The sequence below is a fragment of the Candoia aspera genome, chromosome 5 (assembly GCF_035149785.1).
Source record: "Candoia aspera isolate rCanAsp1 chromosome 5, rCanAsp1.hap2, whole genome shotgun sequence".
Classification (NCBI taxonomy): Eukaryota; Metazoa; Chordata; class Lepidosauria; order Squamata; family Boidae; genus Candoia; species Candoia aspera.
This window is the reverse complement of record NC_086157.1, coordinates 104,042,031-104,055,174: the sequence shown is the minus strand read 5'-3', so window position 1 is coordinate 104,055,174 and position 13,144 is coordinate 104,042,031. Positions and strand designations below refer to the sequence as shown.

The 13,144-nt window shown below is 40.5% G+C and overlaps 1 protein-coding gene across 3 annotated transcripts in view; it reads right to left on the bottom strand.

Annotated features, from left to right (window-relative positions):
• Positions 1-13,144, bottom strand: part of SESN3 (sestrin 3) — a 74,244-nt gene that overhangs the window by 27,625 nt on the left and 33,475 nt on the right. For all 3 annotated transcript variants that reach the window (XM_063305882.1, XM_063305883.1, XM_063305884.1), the window contains exons 2-5: positions 7,730-7,795; positions 3,268-3,465; positions 2,086-2,268; positions 420-653 (exon numbers count right to left, since the gene is read on the bottom strand). In XM_063305882.1, the coding sequence (XP_063161952.1) occupies positions 420-653; positions 2,086-2,268; positions 3,268-3,465; positions 7,730-7,795 (681 nt within the window). The remainder of the gene's footprint in view (positions 1-419; positions 654-2,085; positions 2,269-3,267; positions 3,466-7,729; positions 7,796-13,144) is intronic.

Genomic DNA, 13,144 nt, shown 5'->3' with positions numbered 1-13,144 from the left:
GGATGCAATTATATTTTTTATGTAAGAAGGAAATCACAATGGCCCAGCAATTTAACAGAGTGTTCTTTGTAGGGAAATGCTGCCCCCTCCCTGCCCCGGCACAACCTATGGGTCATTTCTTCAGAACTCCTATCGACTTGCCTGCATCTGTATCCCAGCAATGTTTTCTCATCCGAGAACAGACACTGCCCTGCAACTGACTTAAGATGTTAGATGTCCTGTTGACTTTTCAGTCCCTGCTCTCCACCCAACACTTGATCCTAGTTCTGCTGGGATTTGCATTTTGGTTCCCACATTCCCAGCACTGATAGACACAAGAGAAAACCACAGGCAGGAATGATCTCCCCTTCCAAGCCAGCTTTTATAACATCAACAAAAAAGGATGAGAGAAAAGAAAAGAACAATCTTCAAACACTAACCCCAAAGCTGTTACTTTTGAGGGATGCATTTTCAATGTTGTCATTGGCGAGATCACAGACGCAGAAGTTGTTAACTGATATGAGCCGGTAGCCGTTTGAGGTACCAAAATCTCTCTCTGGGTTGATGCCGCTACCAAAGACAAAACTTGCCAGAGCGTGATAATGTGCCAAAAGGACCACAGCATGAACCAGTTCAGGAAGAGACCAATTATTTTCCCCTGTCTTAACAAGTTTCTGAAACAAAACAAGAGGAAAAAACAGTACATATGTGAATTTATATTAGATATAGGCACAGGAAACAGGCAGAATGTATTTTCCTCTGTTGAATTTTAATTTCTGAGTTGGAAGCAGCAAAACCAAAGTATGCCAGAAGGCCTTCTAGTCTAATCTCCTTGAATCATTGCCGCACAATCCAGAGATCTTGAGCTTTTCTCAAGGTTTCTGCTGCAAAATATAAATCAAAGTGGGAAGAACAAGACTCTTTAGTGCAGTATTTCTCAACCTTGGCAACGTGAAGGTGTGTGGAATTCAATTCCCAGAAATCCCCAGCCAGCCATGCTGGCCGGGGAATTCTGGGAGTTGAAGTCCACACACCTTCACATTGCCAAGGTTGAGAAACACTGCTTTAGTGTTTAACCAGGATTCTAATTAGATGTTTTGATATCTCAGGCAGGGTCTTTTTTAAATGAAAAACGCTCAGTGCCTCCTGTCTCCCAGACTTTGAGCAAAAATGATGTTTACAAATCTCATGCCCATGTTGGCTATGTCCCACATGGAACATTCATAGGTAAAGGTTCCCCAGCTACGTTTGATCCACAAAGCTGGTATCCTTCCAAAGGTGATACGTTTTTTTTTAATGTGAAAGGGAAGCATCATAAATAAAAAGGCAGCAGTCATATTAAGTAGATTTAACTCATTTAATTTAAAGTGATTACATTTAAAAGTAAATTAATTTAAATCAAGATGGATTTTATTTGATTCTGGCCTTGCCACTTACTGGAATCTTGCCCCTGGTGTGCCCTTGGAAGGGCAAGGGTGGCCTCAGCCTTGTGCATGCCTGCTTAAAGGTATTTTACAATTTAATCATCTGGCTGTTTCAAGTGGAATGGCAGGAAGGCAAGCCATACCTGCTCTCTGCCAAACTGTAAACAGGAGGTAGCCAGTTCTCTTCTGAGAAAGTCAAAAGCATAAACACCTTCCTCTTTTAGCTCTGTCTCGCTCCCTGCAGAAGGGGCCACTTATCGCTTTCCATGCATTACAACATGGCTTAGTTATGCAAGGAGTTTCAATAGGTGCAGTTTTGCTCACCTGGATGCCAAACCTCTTCCTCCTTTGAAAAGAAAGAAACAAACACACTTCCCAATGGCCTGACAGATGTTTTAATAACAGAGCCTGGAAACCCCTCAACCAAACAGGAAAAACGGCTTTAGGAGGAGGTGTCGACAGGAGGGAAGCCACATCTATAAATGCTTCTTCTGGCTGCTTTTCTGTGCCTTGACTTGGTGACAACTTCTGATTTACAGAAAGGTGCCACAGAGCTCAAGATCCAAAGAAAGTGGCAAGGAGATCCTGTTCCCATCGAATCCTAGCAAAAGCTAGATTTTGGCACCTGCAAATGCTTGAACATCTGGCTTGCCCTCTACAGCCAATTCTAAAAAAAAAGTACCTGAATGTGCTCTTTGGAAACCAGCCAAGGTCGGTGTGCAAGCAGCTTGTTGATTTCGTTCAGATTTTTCAGTCTTTGAGGAATGTACTCTAAGCCGTTCAGCCATTCTGGTATCCCTCCAGTCTTCAGGAACTCTTCCACGTGTGTATTTATTAGGTAGGAACACTGGTGCCTGGCAGCAGCCTACAGATAAAACCCAAAGAGGCAGATGAGCTGCAACGGTGGCTAACCAGTAGCTCCCTGTTCCTCTTATGGTAAGAGATGGCAGACATAAGAGAAAAAACAGCTTTACAGCAAGGAAGAGAGAACCCTGCATTCAAGCATTTCCACAACAAAAGCTTACAAAAAAATTTCACTGCAACTGTTTTAACAGAAAGGAAGATGCGTGAACTATACATATATCGTTTGTGCAGAACATGAGTGCAGCCAAGTCTGAAACGGCTACGGCCGTGTGCACCCCCCACATGAATGTACTGTACAAGAAGTGAACTCTGCCATAACAATTACGACAGAGAGCTGTGAGTTTAGAAGCCATTTGTTCAAATCTTGCCTTTCCCATGAATTCATTGCGGCTTTAAGAAAACTGCTCTTATCCAGTCATAACCCTCCCAACACCACTAAGAGAACAACAATATAGTGTACTACAGTAGAAGTGTTGTGACTACTGGAAAAATTCTTTATGAATGCTGAAAATACTGTATTTCAGCTACTGCAAAATTTAGTTTCTGGAAACTATAGATTATAGTTTTGATTGATTCCAAGTGCATAATTCAGAGTTCCTTGTTTTGAAGTGTGTTATTTAAAGGACTTATGTGGTTGCGTATCTCTCACAGTGATTTTAAGTGGCTCGCAGCAACCACATTTTGACCAAACAAAGCATATAGTCCCTGTAAATTGTTAGAGTGAAGGAACTCCGTCTATGACTGTAGACCAGTTATACAGTGATCCTAACTCGAGCCTGAATTCATAATCCTATGGGTTAATTCTTCATTTCAGAAAGGTCCAGCTGCTAGATTTCCAGCCCTTAGAGGAAAAGATCAATTGGTTTGGGTGACAGTGTTATCCCCTCTCAGTTCAGAAGAAGGTGACACTTGCTTTAACTTATAACAATAGTGGAAAATATACTAATGTAATTATGACGGGAGATGATCAAGAAGAGGTAGACTTTTGTAGGGGCCTTACCATGATGGCTATGTAGTGCCGGTAGGGCAAAGGAAGAGGACCATCCACACGCAACATGTAAAATTGACTGCGGAGAAAAGACTCCAGGTACTGAGTGTGTAAACTCATGACCTGAGTGATGTTGTCTAGGCGACCAGACGTAGAATATTCTTCCACAAGCAGATGCATATGTTCATTCAAACTATTGGCTTGCATAACCTATGGAAAAGGTTCAAAAGCATGGGAGACATTATTGATTTGATTTAATTTTACATGGTATAAATAACTGTTCCAAGACACGCTTTAAGGACAAGCATGTGTGGAAGTTTAAACAAGATTTGGTAAAAGAGTTTTTTTTTTAAAAGATTATTACCCCAAAGGTAATAAACAAGAACATACCAAAACCAAAACATACACAGAATAGCAGCCACAGTATGATAGAGTTTCAGGTGCACCAAAGGCCATCTGAAGAAACACAGTAGTTTATCCTGTGACGTTTAGCATAATGCTAAGCTGAGTTTAGTTGAACAAACCTAGTGTCGGTCCTGCAGATAGGTAATCTGCTTGTTCTTCCAGTTCTTTGGCTAATCCCAGAACAAGTGGGTAGAGCAAAGAACAAAGATGAGCCAGAATTCCAAGTTCAGATACCGCGAAATAAAATAAGGCAGGATTTGTACAACAAAGCCATAGTTTTAAATTGCCAGAGTCCCTTTGGTTCTTTCTTAGGATCGGTCTATGGTGCTGTAAGGAAACAACTACGTTATGGCTCACAGTTACATGAGAACCAAACAGAATTGTCCAAATCCATCAGTGAAATGGCCAGACAGTGAAATCCCCCAGCCATTCCATCACTGCTAAGCCACTACCAAGGAAGTACTGCTCTGTGTTCGCACATTCTGACTATTCAGCTGCAGTTTTATCATAATTTTTCCTTAACAAACCAAAAAACCCCATATTTTAACAGTGCCATGTGCTCGTACTGCACAATCTGGGACATTCCTGTGCAGCAGGCACAGATAAAGATCTATCACTACCTAGCAGCAGATTCGTATTATTTTCAAATCTATCCTCCTCCCCATCTTCCTCCTCGACAGTTTTTTCCTCAAAAAGCCACAGAATCTTAGACCGTTTTTAAAATGTGAAGTTTAACATGGCATAAATATTCAGAACCTGCAGTCGACTTCAGCTGATACATTCTTAACAACCAAGAGCATTCGAAGCATTTTTAATCAAATATATAAATTTTGTTGTTTATTCATTTAGTCGCTTCCGACTCTTCGTGACTTCATGGACCAGCCCACGCCAGAGCTTCCTGTCGGTCGTCAACACCCCCAGCTCCCCCAGGGACGAGTCCGTCACCTCTAGAATATCATCCATCCATCTTGCCCTTGGTCGGCCCCTCTTCCTTTTGCCTTCCACTCTCCCTAGCATCAGCATCTTCTCCAGGGTGTCCTGTCTTCTCATGATGTGGCCAAAGTATTTCAGTTTTGCCTTTAATATCATTCCCTCAAGTGAGCAGTCTGGCTTTATTTCCTGGAGGATGGACTGGTTGGATCTTCTTGCAGTCCAAGGCACTCTCAGAATTTTCCTCCAACACCACAGTTCAAAAGCATCGATCTTCCTTCGCTCAGCCTTCCTTATGGTCCAGCTCTCGCAGCCATATGTTACTACAGGGAACACCATTGCTTTAACTACGCGGGCCTTTGTTGTCAGTGTGATGTCTCTGCTCTTAACTATTTTATCGAGATTTGTCATTGCTCTTCTTCCAAGGATTAAGCGTCTTCTGATTTCCTGACTGCAGTCAGCATCTGCAGTAATCTTTGCACCTAGGAATACAAAGTCTTTCACTGCTTCTACATTTTCTCCCTCTATTTGCCAGTTATCAATCAAGCTGGTTGCCATAATCTTGGTTTTTTTGAGGTTTAGCTGCAAACCAGCTTTTGCACTTTCTTCTTTCACCTTCATCATAAGGCTCCTCAGTTCCTCTTCGCTTTCAGCCATCAAAGTGGTATCATCTGCATATCTGAGATTGTTAATGTTTCTTCCAGAGATTTTAACTCCAGCTTTGGATTCCTCAAGGCCAGCTTGTCGCATGATGTGTTCTGCATACAAGTTGAATAGGTAGGGTGAGAGTATACAGCCCTGCCGTACTCCTTTCCCAATCTTAAACCAGTCTGTTGTTCCGTGGTCTGTTCTTACTGTTGCTACTTGGTCGTTATACACATTCTTCAGGAGGCATACAAGATGACTTGGTATCCCCATACCACTAAGAACTTGCCACAATTTGTTATGGTCCACACAGTCAAAGGCTTTAGAATAGTCAATAAAACAGAAATAGATGTTTTTCTGAAACTCCCTGGCTTTTTCCATTATCCAGCGGATATTGGCAATTTGGTCTCTAGTTCCTCTGCCTTTTCTAAACCCAGCTTGTACATCTGGCAATTCTCGCTCCATGAACTGCTGAAGTCTCCCTTGCAGGATCTTGAGCATTACCTTACTGGCATGTGAAATGAGTGCCACTGTTCGATAGTTTGAACATTCTTTAGTGTTTCCCTTTTTTGGTATGGGGATATAAGTTGATTTTTTCCAGTCTGATGGCCATTCTTGTGTTTTCCAAATTTGCTGGCATATAGCATGCATTACCTTGACAGCATCATCTTGCAAGATTTTGAACAGTTCAGCTGGGATGCCGTCGTCTCCTGTTGCCTTGTTATTAGCAATGCTTCTTAAGGCCCACTCAACCTCACTCTTCAGGATGTCTGGCTCTAGCTCACCGACCACACCGTCAAAGCTATCCCCGATATTGTTATCCTTCCTATACAGGTTTTCTGTATATTCTTGCCACCTTTTCTTGATCTCTTCTTCTTCTGTTAGGCCCTTGCCATCTTTGTTTTTGATCATACCCATTTTTGCCTGGAATTTACCTCCAATGTTTCTAATTTTCTGGAAGAGGTCTCTTGTCCTTCCTATTCTATTGTCTTCTTCCACTTCCACGCATTGCTTGTTTAAAAATAATTCCTTATCTCTTCTGGCTAACCTCTGGAATTTTGCATTTAATTGGGCATATCTCCCCCTATCACTGTTGCCTTTTGCTTTCCTTCTTTCTTGGGCTACTTCTAGTGTCTCAGCAGACAGCCATTTTGCCTTCTTGGTTTTCTCTTTCTTTGGGATGTATTTTGTTGCCGCCTCCTGAACAATGCTGCCAACTTCTGTCCAGAGTTCTTCCGGGACCCTATCTACTAAGTCCAGTCCCTTAAATCTATTCTTCACCTCCACTGTATATTCCTTAGGAATATTAGTGAGCTCATATCTAGCTGATCTGTGGGTCTTCCCTAATCTCTTTAGTCTGATCCTAAATCGTGCAAGAAGAAGTTCGTGATCTGAACTACAGTCAGCTCCAGGCCTTGTTTTTACCGACTGTACAGATGTCCGCCACCTTTGGCTGCAAAGGATGTAATCAATCTGATTTCGGTGTTGTCCATCTGGTGAAGTCCATGTATAAAGCCGTCTCTTAGGTTGTTGGAAGAGAGTGTTTGTTATGCAGAGTGAATTGTCTTGGCAAAATTCTATCAGCCTGTGTCCTGCTTCGTTTTGTTCTCCCAGGCCATACTTACCTGTAATTCCAGGTGTCATTTGACTGCCCACCTTAGCATTCCAGTCTCCTGTGATGAAAATAACATCTCTTTTAGGCGTGTTGTCCAGTAGGTGCTGCAGATCCTCATAGAACTGCTCTACTTCAGCTTCTTCAGCATTTGTGGTTGGGGCGTATATTTGGATCACTGTGATGTTAGATGGCTTGCCCTGAATTCGAATTGAGATCATTCTGTCGTTTTTTGGGTTGTATCCAAGCACTGCTTTAGCCACTTTACTATTAATTATGAAGGCTACTCCATTTCTTCTGTGGTCCTCTTGTCCGCAGTAGTAGATCTGGTGGTCATTTGATGTGAAGTGGCCCATTCCAGTCCATTTCAGTTCACTGACGCCCAGAATGTCTATCTTTAATCTTGACATCTCACCAATAACCACATCCAATTTGCCCTGGCTCATAGATCTTACATTCCAGGTTCCGATGGTGTGTTGATCCTTAGAACATCGGATTCGCCGTTCACCACCAGCACCGTCGGCCGCTAGCCGTCCTTTCGGCTTTGAGCTAGCTGCGTCATCACGTCTGGGGCTAGTTGAGCTCATATATAAATACCAGGGTTCAAAATAACTACTTTAATTAACAACAGAAAAAAATAGGATTTTTCGTAAACTTTGCTACCAAAGACTAAGCCAACTATTCTTTTGGATTTCATATACATCAGACTAAGCCAGCGCCTCAATAGTATGATTCAAAAATTGGGATTCTAAACTGTTGGGACATTCCAGAAATTGAAATGGCCGTGGTGGAAATTATTCAATGGGGCGATAAATCTCCTTGCAGTGCTTTGATGTCTCATGTTCATTTCTTAAAAGAAAGAAAGAAAGAAAAATTACTTACTTCCTTCTCTGGTATAAAGGCACTTGGTCCTCTTGTTAAAGGCAGAGATACTCTGATTTTCTTTTCCTGTAAAAGAAAGTAACAGATGCAATATTTAGCATAACTGTACTTGTGCCATCATTAATATTAAGACTTCCAGGTGGTAAAGCATCAACTCGACTGCAAAACTTTTATGAAACCTACGGCTATATTTTAATATCTCTTGACTAAGCAATGTCAGAGGTCAAAGAATGACATTCCTCCATGGCATATCCTGCAAACCCTTTTTTGTGAGCTTCATTTTGAACAAAGGACATTCTGTGAATGCTACCTTGCTACTTAACTTCTGTTGTTCCAACCCAACTGCAGAGATGGCATAATGAGTAGAATGGATAATGTTGTAGGAGGGAAAAAGATAAAGGTAATCACAGAAGGAACAAGTGGTCTAGGAATTCATAAAAAGACATCTGGTCCAGTCGGCTATCCCCTTTTTAAAAAAATGCATACTGCAGCGCTGTCAAAACCACAGTGCCACAAAAGAACCTATATATTTTCATATTTATAGATTTCCTTTTTGACTAAATTCTGACTCCAAGACAGTATTAAAAGCAAACATGCAATATTAGCTCAATAGCTACTGGAATCACACAGCCACATCTTTCCATGTACTTTAAGATCCTGATGGCCAATTATTATGGCAAAATAGCTTGGGAAAAGATAACTTACTGCAAGAGAAACAATGGGGAAGTAGAATGATTCAACATGCCATTCCCTTATACTCCACCTACCCCAAATTCCAGACCTGGGTTCACTTTCAGTTTATTTCTCATTATAGAGTGTCAGCTCTAGCCTCAGGTTCCTGGTTGTCTGCTCTCAAACAGTCCACTTTCCCCTGGTGCTACTTATGGCTAAAATTCTCTTCCACAACACAAAGCGCCCCCTCATCCTTTTGCATTCCTTTCAAAATCCACTGTTTCCATAAAATCTTTGGCTTAATTCCTTAATCTCCACCTTCAGTTACAATAAAATCCCCCAATGTCTCTTCAATCATGCCTGCTACAATATTCTGTTCTTTCTTTCATCCCCAACCTTCCCTTATAATATTAAAGGGATATGCCCAGTGATGACAGGACGCAAACATCATCACATCTGCATACAAAACTGATTTCTTAAAAACAGATCACTATGCTTATTGGAGATGGGCCACAGCTAAGTATTAGAGCAAGTGGGCCTGTGTTTGATCTCCAGCCTCTCTAGGCAGGACTAGAAAGATCCCTATTCTGCAAAATTGGGACATCAGCAGCCAGTCACAATGGGCTAGTTCAAGAGTATATAATTGAAGGTGTCCTCCAGGCTTGGATAAGATCTCCATACCAACTGTGATTGTTAATATGATAGAAGGGGAAAATTATTTAAAATATGAGGAATAATCACATTAACTGTATTTAATCAAATTAAAATCTTACTTTTTTGTCCTGATCAGACCATAGGTTGGAATGTGCTCCTTGAATTCATGCTTCTCCAAGGCCAAATGTGACCTTTAGTCTGAAAAAACTGTGCTAACTAGACTGACCATTGTCTGACTCAAAATTAGACAGCTTTAAATGTTCCACGTACATCATGTGTAGGCTCCTACATTGTAGGGAGTGAGGAAACTACAATCCTCCAGATGTTGCTGAACTACCATTTTTATCAACTCTAGCTTGCATGGTCAATGATGATGGATGTTGACAGCTTAACTTGTGTGGCACCTGGAGGGTCACATTTCTCCTTCTCTGCCAACAGAATGAACCCGAGTCAGAAACGTTGTTTATCCTGTTCTCTCACCAAGCTCTTGTTTAAGGATAGGAAGCCTGATGCACATAGTATATGGCACATCTGTTACCACAACCACAGAGACAAATGCTATTCAGTCCTGATGACTGGACAAAGTACTTAGTTATGAAATGACTGTTATCTTTCTTTAAAAAAAAATTCTTTGACGTGAATATATTGCTGGAAGCAGCAACAAACAGGCTGAAATTCAAAAGGTTTCTAATCATAGCCTTCTAAACAACTCAGATTTAGTTCACATCAAAATCTACCTGCCCACAGATTGTTATGTCAGTAATATGACAACATAAAAATGAGATATTTGGAAATCCTTCTGGTCTGATAGCAATTTTCACTAACTACAGGCAGCCATTTGCAAGACTGCTGTAAGATTAGAGTATTTTATTCCAGATGGGCACAGAAATGGATCTGACATCTCAACAATATGAGTATATGCTCCAAGGCAGTTGAACAATATATCAGTTCTTGGAAGGTATCAGAAAAATAAGCTGCAGCAAGTTCCAACAAAGAGAAGAGAAGAGAAGAGAAGAGAAGAGAAGAGAAGAGAAGAGAAGAAAAGAGGAAGAGGAAGAGGAAGAGAAAAGAGAAGAGAAGAGAAGAGAAGAAAAGAAAAGAGGAAGAGAGAAGAGAAGAGAAGAGAAGAGAAGAGAAGAGAAGAGAAGAGAAGAGAAGAGAAGAGAAGAGAAGAGGAAGTGAAGAACTGCCAAGTCAAAATGTTTCTGTCAAACTTGCTGGACAGAAAAAGCAGACATGTTAAGAATTAATGCAAATTGTTTCCAACTCTTGAATATTTTGGACTACAGTTGAAGACATACAGAACAGTATGCTTGTTCCATAAGACAGCTGTTTATTAATTTTAAATTTTCCTTGCTTTGGTGCTTGGAGTGTTTTCTTCTTCTGTCACTTTACTCTCAAGTTCAAAAGGAACATTTAAATATTCAGAACATCAACTTGAAATGTAGCACCTTCTCAGCCTCAACCTTCCCTCAGCGGAAGCTTTTCCTACCTAACAAGATGACTTCCAGCTCTGCTGGAATTCAACTGCCCTTATCTTTAGCCCGCAGAATCACTGGCCGTTTTGCCTGGGTATGCTGGACTATTTCCATGAGTTGGAGAAATTCATTTTTGTTCTCTCCTCTCTAAACCAATGTTTCTCAACCTCAGCAATTTTAAGATGTGTGGACTTCAACTCCCAGAATTCCCTAGCCAGCATGTCCAATATAAAATATATAAACTATAAATTGGTGTGGGTGAAGTGAATGCTTTGAAAGTGAATATAGTTTTTCTAATGAAATGCACCTTTTGAGAAAAAGATATTAAAGAACGCAATGCAGAGCTGTCAGTAATCCAGCTTCCTGCTGTATGAAACACAAACGCTGAATCACTTTCTAAAAAAGATACTAGACAATAAATAACTGAAAAGAGGAAGAATCAGAAGTTTCAGTTGTATTGCTTTATTTTTGGACAGTGCTCAGCAGTTAACTATTGTCTGTACGGTTGGCATTTGAAACATTTGGGTCCTTCCTCCCCATCAAGAATCAGTTTTAGGAGACCTCCTCTGAGCACAGAGATGGAAAGATTCACAAATTCCTACAGTGGAAGAATGGACTATTAAACTGATGGAGTTGGCTCAGATGGCCAAGTTAACAATGTTGATAAGAGAAAATACTACTTTGGGATTTCTGTCTATATGGCAACCACTTTTAGATTGCTTGCTTTGTCAGAAAAAAATGAAGTTTTGATTTTGGGTTTTAATGATTAAATGGTTTGATCTGATAGAAATAATGTTATTAAGGTTTAGCTAATTGTAAGAGATTATATTTATAAATGTATTCATATCTGTACTGGAGAAGGTTGGAAGTCACTTTCTGTTTCTACTTTCTGTTCTACACCTTTATATTTCTTCTTTCTTTAGCTCGGTACTCTAGCTTCTCTATATTCTATATTTTGTTATTTTAACTATACTTTGAAAAATAAAAATGTTCTTTGAAAAAAAAAAGAAACTTAGGAAGTGATGATGCAGTGGTCTCTGATTCCTCTCCCCTGAACATTAAACAGGAGGGTCAAGAAACTTCTATAGCGACAAAGCTATTACATTCTTGGTTAGTAACTCCAAAGAGGCTAAATTTGGCCTTAGGACTAGCAGTTGTGAATCTCTCAACCTCTTTCTCCAAGGTGTTTTTTCTATATACAACATTAAATTACATGAGATCATTGTTTCTTTTTTGGGGGAAGGAACAAATCAAGGTGCAAGCATTATGGAACAGTGAATGCCTTCAAACTATTAATCCAAGAAGGGTCAGATTCCCACCTTTTATTGCAAGTTAAAGTCAGATAAAACATGCAACACCACGTCAAGGGCAGATCAGAATCATAAACTTGTTTGTTATATGGCATTTCAGAGGATTAGAACAACATTTATTTCAGTTTAGGTAAGTAAGAAGTACTTCCGAGCAGCTGGAACAGATGAGTCTCAATCATTCTACTGGCAAATCAGCCGAAGGGAAACTCATTAGATGGCAGCACTAAGCAAGTTATCGCTACAACAAACTAGTTCAGTGGCAGGGAAATTCATCTTAGCAGATGCTGCAAAGATAAGCATAAATACACACACTCATAACACCATGCAAGAGGTGGTGCTCTCAGTTCCATCCTCATTATTTTTAATAGAATTTATGCACACAGGAGGGTGAACTGGTCTCTCGGACATAGCCAAATGCCGTAAGTCAAACCATAACTTCAGACCCCCCTGCCCTGGCCAGTTAGAGTGATAACATGTTTGCAGATCCAGGGCATGCGCATGCATGTATGCATGTATGTTTAAAAAACAGAGGAGGCTGCCCATTTCAAAAATGCACTTCCACTGCATTTTTAAGATATTACAAGAACAGGAAAAAAATATATGAATTGTATGAGCGTATTTCACATGGCTTTAATTTCTTTTAAAAATGGTTGCTATAGCCCAGTGGTTCTTAAACTGTGGGTAATTACCCCCAAGGGAGTAATTTAGGCATATCCTGGGGGTAATGGAGAATATATAATTGCTTGTGAGTCGAGGATCCAGTCTGGGACTGCCATGATCGAGACGCTAGTGTAAAACAACAGTCTGTTTTTTCTGTGGGGCTAATGACATTATTCGATACCAGGAAAAGGGGTAAGTGGGTCAAACAGTTTGAGAACCACTGCTGTAGCCCAATTAGATCAAAAAGGAAATCTGAGCAAATGGGTTGTTCAACCGTCTCCCATAACGCTACAGCTTTGATTAAACCCACCTCTTCCATAGTGATTAACTCCATACAGGAAGCCACCTTTACTTCTTTACCCATCTTGCACAAACCACAGCTCTGCAGCTGGGCAGAGATCTTCATGATAGGGGAAAGTGTTAAATTCCCTATCCTTGTAGCCCAAATTTGGCTCTTAAAAAGATTTTTTTGAAAAGGCAGAGATATAAAATGTGTTTGTGTATTTTACATAGCATTTAATTTGATCTCATCAGAGGTACAAGCCAAGTTTCTGTGGAATGTTTTTAAATCAGTCTGCTCCTAGTTGAGGCCAGCCACATGCGCTGGGTGGCTGATCTTGGAGATTATGGGACTTTTTAGT